Genomic DNA, 9,905 nt, shown 5'->3' on the forward strand with positions numbered 1-9,905 from the left:
CCTTGCTACTAATGGAGTCACCAGAAAAGCATTCTTCAACCAAGACCTACCTCGATTCAATCATTAAATCACTGCAAACTAAGGGTACATTTCATGCGTGCAACCAAAGATTTAAAAAATGGGAAGGCTAATAATAACAAACCCAATGTAGTTCAATTTTAGAACATGTAAATCATCTTTTAACGTAAGTGATTAACGCTAAGACCTTTTTTGTTTAGGAACTTCAATACACTTACCATATTGAGATATATATTCATGTCTACCAAAGATTAACAACTCAAAATCCAAATCCAAATTATGCAATAATAATCATAAAACATCATGTTGAATCCTTGAGTTTCTTATCATTTAGCTTTTCAAGAGAATCCAAAACCAAACTAAAAAACATAACCCCAAAGGGTATCTTTTAAGATCTCCATTTGGCATAAAAACCAAACAATTATTAGAGCAAATAAACAAACAATTTCATGCTAAAATGAAACCCAAAAAAAGAAAAACATGTCTTCTAACCACGAGTGAGAGCTCTCAATCCTTTTTTCCAATCCCATGAGACATGTTATAGATCCCTCGTCCCTGAAAAAAAATAACAAGCACACAACATAAGCAATAGTTTCATTGATCTTTTTATTCGACAAACAGGAGGTTTTAAAATTGTTTTAAGATAGTTTTACAATTACTAATGAAACTCACGATTAAAAACAAGGAACTTGCAGCTAGAGCGGCAGGAATGGCGACAGATGTGATCTTATCGTAAGGACCTTTCAAGTAAGTGTGTTTGTGGATGCCTTGAAAATATTTCTGATACTCGATAAGCTTTTCCCTAGGTCTGAATGGTGCCTCTGACATCCTGCTGTCACAAAGTTAAACATTCGGTTATACATCGAATAAGAGAATAAGATTTTTCCAAAACTCCCTAAACCTCAACCCAACTTAATCTCTTTTCCCAAATCGGCACAATCATGCATAGTATCTATCTTCATCTATTTTAACCAATAAAACAATTGAATTTACATTAACAAGCAGACATCGATAGTACCCACATCAACAAAATACAAGAAACATCTTCCCCCCTGTTTTTCAAAAGCTACATTAAACAAGGGCAGACAATACACTAGAGCAAGGTTTTCAGAATCAGACTGGTGGTAGAACCAGTCAGGACATCGGTTTGCCAGTTCAACCAGTCATTTGCCTTGTTCAACCAGTTATTACCAGTTCCCAGATCAACTGGTTCAATGCCCTTCTCTAGCCCGGTACCTCGGCCAGTCTAGTCCGGTTCAAACAACCTTGCAATATAGCCTAGAAATCAAATTTTGCGTCTCGAGATTTGAGAAGCCCCTACAAAGAAATATTTTCATATTTGCATACATTCTAACTCAAATAAACTTAAAAAACTCTTCGATACTCGGTAACAAACCTCATCGTATCAGTGCCATTTTTCCTAAAGAAATGCAATAAGAACAAACAAAATGGGGATCAATAAACCCAGTTCAAACTCAATTTACAGTCCACCAGGGGGAGAATTTTATGAATATTTGGCTAGAACAAGGATTATTTGGTTTCAATTACTCATAGACTTACAATCTTAAACAATTAATTTGCACTATTTTGAACAAAAAGAAAAAAAGAAAAGAAGCTAGGTTGATTGCTTTGTTCTTGAATCAATACCTTCACAATCCACAAATAGCATAGATCAAATCCAATTCTAATTACCCAAAATCAGGAAAAGCGTTTCCAGTAAATCAAATCAGCAGATTCAAAGATAAGAAAACTAAAAAAAATCAATTACTCAAAATTGAATTAACACACATTTCAATATCGGATTCATAAGAGGAAAAAGAAAAGAATACCTGAGAGAAAACCAAGCTTGATTCTTCCTCTTCTTTCTTAGATTAGGAAAAAAAAGACCCCTAGAATTTCTAGACGACTTTTTTGAGCCTTTAGGGATTTGGATTAAGTTCGGGAAAATGGTGTCTTGTATTATAAAAAAAAATACAAAAGTTTGTATGGGCTGAGAGTGGCAGGCCCAACTCATACGAGGTTTTAATATGACCTTAGTCCCTGTACTCTTCAGAGTTTTGAACTTTAGTCCCTTTACTTGTTTTATTTGAAAATTAAATTCTTATTTATAACACTGGTAATTAATTTTCTTTAAATTTTAAAAGTTAAAATTTAAAAATTAAAAAGCCAACATATATTCAATATAGTAGAAGTTAATTAATTGTGTTATCGATTGAATTTTAAATCTGGAAAAGTAAAGAAATTAAATTCTTGAAAATTAAAGTAAAGTGATTGGATTTAAAATATCCGAAGAACACAAGGACTAAATTAAATACATATGTAGTGATATAATCTTGACAAAGTTCATAAATCTCATAATCTATTAGGAATTTTTTTAAAAATATATAAAACCATATAAATTTGTAATATATAGAGAATCTATTTGTTTTAATAAACCTGTTGAATCAAACAAATCACACATTCTTGATTGAATCGGTCTTACTTAACCTAATGAATTTTTAACACTCATTTACAATACATAAGAATTATTTTTGATATAATTCATAGGAAACGTTTATACATAATATATTGATTTAATTCAATTTTCACAAATTGTTAATTTCAACATTATGCCTTACATATTGCATATATAGATAATTATCCTTATCAAATATAAAAAAAATGAAACCAAAATTCCATGTTATACATTAAACCTCGAATCAAATTTTTATGTGTATAATTACAATAAATTGAAATTTACGTATCAAATTATTATTTGTACGAAAATTCATGTATGTTTTGAAAATAAAATATTGTCATCATTGAATCTAACCTCTGTTTCTTACTCTTTCTTAATTTTCCAATACCCTAGTTTAATAGTAGCCTAGATTTCAATAAGTTTAGGTTCGGGTTTTGATCAATTCAAATTTGAGCTCTTTTTTAAAGATAGTCATTTGTGTTTAGATTGTTTTAGTTTCAAATAGCTTCAAATTTGGATAGTTTTAAATTTGGATAGTTTTAAATTTGCGTCAATTCGGAAAGACAACGACGTGTCGAAATATATGCACTTGAATCCGACCCATCAAACATGCCATCATTCCGATAAGACTTGTTAACGTCCTCAAAAACTTCCGATAGGTAGCTCTTCTTCGTGTCAAATGCCACGTCCTTGCATATGTTGTTAAAGAAGTGAGCAATTTATCCCATGAAGGTCGCGAACATCATTACGTGGTTCGTTATGTGGTGGTAACATTGCCCGAAAGCGACGCAATTGAGGAAGATAGAGCTCGTGAAATTGTCGACGGTGAGGAGCAGGACTTGAAGCACGCTGTTGTTGAATTTAACGTGTAAGAAGCTATTGCTTTTCCACGACTTGAATTGAATCCAGGATAGGTGAAGCATTTTGGCCAATGGGATCTATTGAAAGAATGTCGATGTTTCTTCTGTCGAACTAGATCAATTTTGAAACATGTAAATCATCTTCAAACATAAGTGATAAACACTAAGACCTTTTTTGTTTAGGAACTTCAATTCACTTATCATATTGAGATATATATTCATGTTTACCAAAGATTAAACAACTCAAAATCCAAATCCAAATCCAAATTATGCAATAATAATCATAAAATATCATGTTGAATCCTTGAGCTTCTTATCATTTAGCTTTCAAGAGAATCCAAAACCAAACTAAAAAACATAACCCCAAAGGGTATCTTTTAAGATCTCCATTTGGCATAAAAACCAAACAATTATTAGAGCAAACAAACAAGCAATTTCATGCTATAATGAAACCCAAAAATGAAAAACATGTCTTCTAACCATGAGTGAGAGCTCTCATTCCTTTTTTCCAATCCCATGAGACATGTTATAGATCCCTCGTCCCTGAAAAAAAATAACAAGCACACAACATAAGCTATGGTTTCATTGATCTTTTATTCGGCAAACAGGAGGTTTTAAAATTGTTGTAAGATAGTTTTACGATTACGAATGAAACTCACGATTAAAAACAGGGAACTTGCTGCTAGAGCGGCGGGAATGGCGACAGATGTGATCTTATCGTAAGGACCTTTCAAGTAAGTGTGTTTATGGATGCCTTGAAAATATTTCTGATACTCGATAAGCTTTTCCCTAGGTCTGAATGGTACCTCTGACATCCTGCTGTCACAAAGTTAAACATTCGGTTATACATCGAATAAGAGAATAAGATTTCCCCAAAACTCCCTAAGCCTCAACCCAACTTATTCTCTTTCCCCAAATCAGCACATTCAAGCATAGCATCTATCTTCATCTATTTTAACCAATAAAACAATTGGATTTACATTAACAAGCAGACATCCATAGTACTCGCATCAACAAAATACAAGATAAAACAGCAGCGACCCGTCTTCCCCCCTATTTTACAAAAGCTACATTAAACAAGGGCAAACAATACACTATAGCAAGGTTTTAAGAACCAGACTGGTGGTCAAACCAGTCAGGACACTGGTTTGCCGGTTCAACCGGTCCGTACCAGTTCCCGGGTCAACTGGTTAAATACCCTTCTCTGGACCAGTACCCCGGTCAGTCCAGTCTGCTTCAAACAACCTTGCAATATAGCCTAAAAGCCCCTACAAAGAAATGTTTTCATATATGCATACATTCTAACTCGAATAAGCTTAAAAACCTCTTCAATACTCGGTAACAAACCACATTGTATCAGTGCCCTTTTTCCTAAAGAAACGCAATAAGAACAGACAAAATGGGGATCAATAAACCTAGTTCAAACTCAATTTACAGTGCACCAGGGGGAGAATTTTATGAATATTTTGCTAGAACAAGGATGATATGGTTTCAATTACTCATGGATTTACAATCTTAAAAAATTAATTTACACTATTTTGAACCAAAAAAAAGAAAAGAAGCTAGGTTGATTGCTTTGTTCTTGAATCAATACATTACATTCACAAGCCACGAATACCATAGACCGAATCCAATAAACCCAATTCTAATTACCAAAAAGAAACCCAAAATCAGGGAAAGCGTTTCCAGTAAATCAAATCAGCAGATTCAAAGATAAGAAAACTAAAAAAAAAAAATCAATTCCTCATAATTGAATTAAAGCGCATTTCGATACCAGATTCATGAGAAGAAGAAAAATAATAATAAAAAGAATACCTGAGAGAAAATCAAGCTTGATTCTTCCTCTTCTTTCTTAGATTAGGGAAAAAACCCCTAGAATTTCTAAACGACTTTTTTGAGCCTTTAGGGATTGGGATTAAGTTCGGGAAAATGGTGTCTTATATTATAAAAATATACAAAAGTTTGTATGGGCTGAGAGTGGCAGGCCCAATTCATAAAAGGTTTTAATATGATCCTAGTCCATGTAGTCTTCCGATTTTTGAACTTTAGTCCCTTTACTTGTTTGATTTGAAAATTAAAATCCTATTAATAACACCGGTAATTAATAGTGTTATCGATTGAATTTTAAATCTAAAAAAAATAAAAAATATTAAATTCTTGAAAATTAAAGTAGAATAATTGAATTTGAAGAGTCCGAATAGCACAAGTAATAATATCTTGTTAAAGTACATAAATAGAGAAAATCTAATTTTAAAAAAAAAATCAAAGTCTAGCAAAAAGAATTGTTTCAATAAACTTACGGAATCAAATAAACCACATATTCTCGATTCAATCCGCCTTATTTAATTTAATGAATTTAACATAAAATCCACATGCAAATTAAAGTCTTGGTACAATTCATATAATTTTATAGCTTTTAACTCTGTTAATACACTTTTTAATACTCATTTACAATGTGTATGAATTACATCTCGATTTAATCCATATGTAATTTTCACATACCCTTAATATCATTATTGGTATAACATTATGCTTTACATGTCCCACATGTATATAATTATTGTTATCAAATATAAAAAGAAAAATGAAACCAATAAAATTTCATATTACATATTTAAACTATAAATCAAATTTTTACATGTATAATCACAATAAATCAAAATTCGCTTATTAAATTACTCATATTCTTCCTCTTTCTTAATTTTCAAATACCTTAAAACAAATATACCCTAATAATAGCTTAGATTTCGAGTAGCAAACTTTGATCAATTCAAGTTTGAGTTATTTAGGACTTTTTTTTCTTCAAAATATTAGGTTACGTGTTTAAAGTCATTCGTGTTTAGATTATTTTAGTTTCAAATCAATTCAAGTTCACATTCTCAAGATTTACGTTGAATCGGATTCAGATCATTTCAAGTTCACATTCTTAAAATTTACGCTTAAGATTTACGTTGAGTCGGATTCAAATCAATTCAAGTTCAGTTGCTGAAAGCACTTTCCCTTCACATTCCGAACCCAATAACTTTCAACTATTACCTCCACATTCTTAAGATTTGTGTTGTCATTTTCAGACATGATATTTGTGTTGAAATCATTTTTTTGACAAAACGGGGTCGACTTGAATTTTGAAAACGAAAACGAAAACGGGAGTCGCCACCAATCCTTTTCGATGAGGTGTGATCGGATCACCTCGAAAAGTTGTTGTTTTTAATAAACGATTTGATTTCATTAAAACAACGATTTTGATCCACGAGATTCAAAAAAACAGTTTCGGGAGTCGATTATGTACGAGGAAGGATTAGCACCCTCGTAACGCCCAAAAATTGGTACTTAATCGATTAGTTAAAGTCTTAATGTCGAAAATTGAAAATTTTGAAGAGATTTAAAATATGATCCTTTATTTTAAAAAACTTGTATAAATTAAGTTACTCGTGAAGACCCTCTCATTTCAGAAAGAAAAAATGTCACACCCAATGAGCTAGGGTACGATATTTTACCTCTTCAGAAATGAGCTTGTCTAAAAACTCGTGCAATAAAGTTAAAAGGGTATTCAATTGTTTAAGTCATATAAAAAAATTGTAACCCAATATGTTAGGATACGATTTCTCGTAATACTAAACATTGAACATTGCCTTTATTTATTTTGTTATTATTATTTTTGAAAATCCTCGTCTTAAGAGAACAACACGTCATATCCAATGCATTAGGATACAATGTATTGAATCCTCGATCATGAGTTTTTATTTACGTTTTTATTTTAAAGAGCAACCTCGATTACTTAGATTCAACGAAGAAAATTGGAACCCAATACGTCAGGGCTCAATTCTCTCGAAGATTCCAAATACCGAGTATTGCTTTTATTTTGAATTTTTTTCGTTTTTTGACAAATCCCAATAAAAATGGATGTAACGTAATGATAATGATGATAATGTAAATAAAATAATACAAGCAAGGGCTATAAAATAAAATAAAATAAAAGACAAACTAATATAGTACACCATAGCAAGCATATAAGCAATAAAATTAAAACATTCATTCTAAATATAGTGAATACGAATAAAGAAATGAACAAAGAAAATGAATAAGATTATGGAAATGTAAAAAAGATATATACATATGTATATGCACAAAATCATAGGAATAAAAAAATATATATGTACATACTTTATCATTATATATGAAAAAGTAAGTAAATAAATGCGTATATATATATGCGTAGAAATATGCATACATGCAGGCCTATATATATAAATTATAAAAGGTATATAAAAGTATGTTTTTGTCTACATGTATTTAAAAATAAGTATACGTATATAGACATATATATATATATGAATATGCATACATAAATTACAAGCTATATAAATATGCACGTAGACATATATGTATATAAAAACATAGAATACAAATATATATAAGTACACATGAGTTATAAAACGAAAAAAATATCCACAAGAAAATATATATTTTAAAAGCATAAAGAATATATAAGCGTAAATACTTATGGAAATAGGACATGAGTATAGATATATAAGTATACAAGTTATAAAATATGAAGAATATATAAGTATATACATTGTAAAAAATATAGAGTACAAATATACATATAGGTACGTGCATGTATGTAAAAAAAAGATTATAAAACATATACATGCATACATATATATATATAAGAAACATGTATGTGTATACATATGATTACAAGGAATATAAAGAATGTATATATATGATAAAAAAAATTGCAAGCATATATCTATATAAAAAATGAAATAAAATAATATATATAAGCATTTATGTGAACTAAAAATATAAAATAGCCATGATGATAAATAACAGAGAGAGTTAGACTAAATCGAATAAAAAAATAAAACTTGGGGTTGACTTGCAAATAAAATCGAAGGGGAGGGACCATATCGAACGCGCGAATAACATAGAGGGGCTGGAAGGGAAATTTTCCCTTATCCTCTAAACGGCGTCGTTATAATAGGACCAAAATGCAATCGCGAAAAAAGTCATGGGGTAAAACTAAAAAATGAAAACACTTAATTGGAAAGCATAAAAGAGCAGAAGGACCTGGCGCATAAATATCCCCTTCACAGCAGAAACACGCAGATCCTGAGGGTGGACGGGCCAGGTCGGTTCGGCCTCCCTAAAACGACACCGTTTTGGCGCCTGGGGAGACAACTTGAACGACGCCGTTTCTCACGGGCTATTAAGGCCCAAATTTTTTCAAAATATTCCATTTTAACCTAGCTTTAAAAAAAACCTAACAAATCCTCTCCCCTCCCCTTAAAACAAACGGCTCTTAGACCCTAGCCTCCGCCGCGTCGCCTCTACGGCCATTGGTCGGAGTTGAGTGAAACGGGCCTTTCAGCCTACACTTCACAGTCCCCGAAGGCCAGGCCTCCTCGACCGTGAGACCGAAGGATAAGGGAAAGGGCTCCTCTCCCTGTTCGACGCTGGCAACAGCGAAGACGGGTTCCGGCACCGGTTTTCGAAAAGTAGGTATTCCTTTTTCCTTTTCGTCTCGTTTTTGTTTAAAAGGGTTGTAAAAAAATAAATGAAAAAATAAACAAACATAAAAATAAAAAAGAAATAAAGAAAAAGTATACATGAACAGAAAAACAAAAGCAGTTAAATTGGAGTCAACCTTTTTAAAAGCTTTTGCTCTGTTCTTTTTTTATTAATCAGTCGTTGTAAAAAAAGAAGCCAATACAAAGTGGTGCTCGGCTTTTTATAGCCGATTGGTTGCTATTTTTTATTATTTTTACTGTTTACGTGTGTTTTCCATTTTGCAGGGTTGATGGGCGACGATCGACGTGACAGCGACGGTGGCAAACTCGCGGCGGCCAGGAGACTAAAGATCCAAAGTATGTAGCGGTACTTAGGGTTTCAGGCTGACTTTGGTTTTCGAGTCTGGGCCTCGGTTTGGGTTAGACTAGTTGGGCTTCAGGTTAATTTGATTTGGGCTTAAGGAATTTAGGGTTTGGGGTTAATTAATTTTGGGTCTGTTTGTAATTAGGTTTAAGTTGGGTTAAAATGTAATTGGGTTGTTTTATTTTATTTTTTTGTATGGTTTGGCCTATTTGGTACGGGCCCGGCTAAATTGGGCTTATACAGTTGCCCCTCTTTGTTCGTTATCGTGTAACGAGAACAAAGTAAAGACTAAGAAAGACCAATTTTTCCCGGTCTCGCCGAGTCTTGACTTCTTGGTGCTCATATTCTCTTTCGATGTAGCTTTGTTCCAGTTCACTGTGTCTTGTTGCTTCGATCCACTTCACTGCACTTCAGAGAGATCTGATTTGTAGCTTTAATCTTCTTCACAGCAACTTCAGAGGTACGATATTCGTGGTTTTAGTCTGCTCCAGTATAACGTCAAGGAGATAAGACTTGTTATGGTGTGATCCGCTCTACTGCAACTTCAGAGAGATAAGATCCATCATTTTAATCCGCTTCACTGCAACTTCAGGAAGATAGGATTGGATGCGATCTGCTCTACTGTAACTTTAAAGAGATAAGATATGTGGTTTTAATCCGCTCTACTGCAACTTTAGAGAGATAAGATTTAT

The 9,905-nt window shown here is 32.5% G+C and overlaps 2 protein-coding genes across 4 annotated transcripts; both read right to left on the bottom strand.

Moving 5' to 3' along the window:
* Positions 1-319: 319 nt before the first annotated feature.
* On the bottom strand, positions 320-1,969 carry LOC107932516 (uncharacterized). 2 transcript variants are annotated; one of them, XM_016864542.2, is made up of 3 exons: positions 1,848-1,969; positions 691-847; positions 320-573 (listed from the first exon to the last, which is right to left on the bottom strand). In XM_016864542.2, the coding sequence occupies exons 2-3, from the start codon at positions 844-846 to the stop codon at positions 526-528; spliced, it is 204 nt and encodes a 67-aa protein (XP_016720031.1). In that variant the 5' UTR covers position 847; positions 1,848-1,969; the 3' UTR covers positions 320-525. The 2 variants fall into 2 exon arrangements, with proteins under 2 accessions (XP_016720031.1, XP_016720032.1); XM_016864543.2 differs by having other exon boundaries at positions 691-850.
* A 1,658-nt stretch (positions 1,970-3,627) lies between these two features.
* On the bottom strand, positions 3,628-5,306 carry LOC107932517 (uncharacterized). Of its 2 annotated transcripts, none has more exons than XM_016864544.2 (3): positions 5,152-5,306; positions 3,996-4,152; positions 3,628-3,879 (listed from the first exon to the last, which is right to left on the bottom strand). In XM_016864544.2, the coding sequence occupies exons 2-3, from the start codon at positions 4,149-4,151 to the stop codon at positions 3,832-3,834; spliced, it is 204 nt and encodes a 67-aa protein (XP_016720033.2). In that variant the 5' UTR covers position 4,152; positions 5,152-5,306; the 3' UTR covers positions 3,628-3,831. The 2 variants fall into 2 exon arrangements, with proteins under 2 accessions (XP_016720033.2, XP_016720035.2); XM_016864546.2 differs by having other exon boundaries at positions 3,996-4,155; positions 5,152-5,264.
* Positions 5,307-9,905: the final 4,599 nt, after the last annotated feature.

Source organism: Gossypium hirsutum, chromosome D08, assembly GCF_007990345.1.
Source record: "Gossypium hirsutum isolate 1008001.06 chromosome D08, Gossypium_hirsutum_v2.1, whole genome shotgun sequence".
NCBI lineage: Eukaryota > Viridiplantae > Streptophyta > Magnoliopsida > Malvales > Malvaceae > Gossypium > Gossypium hirsutum.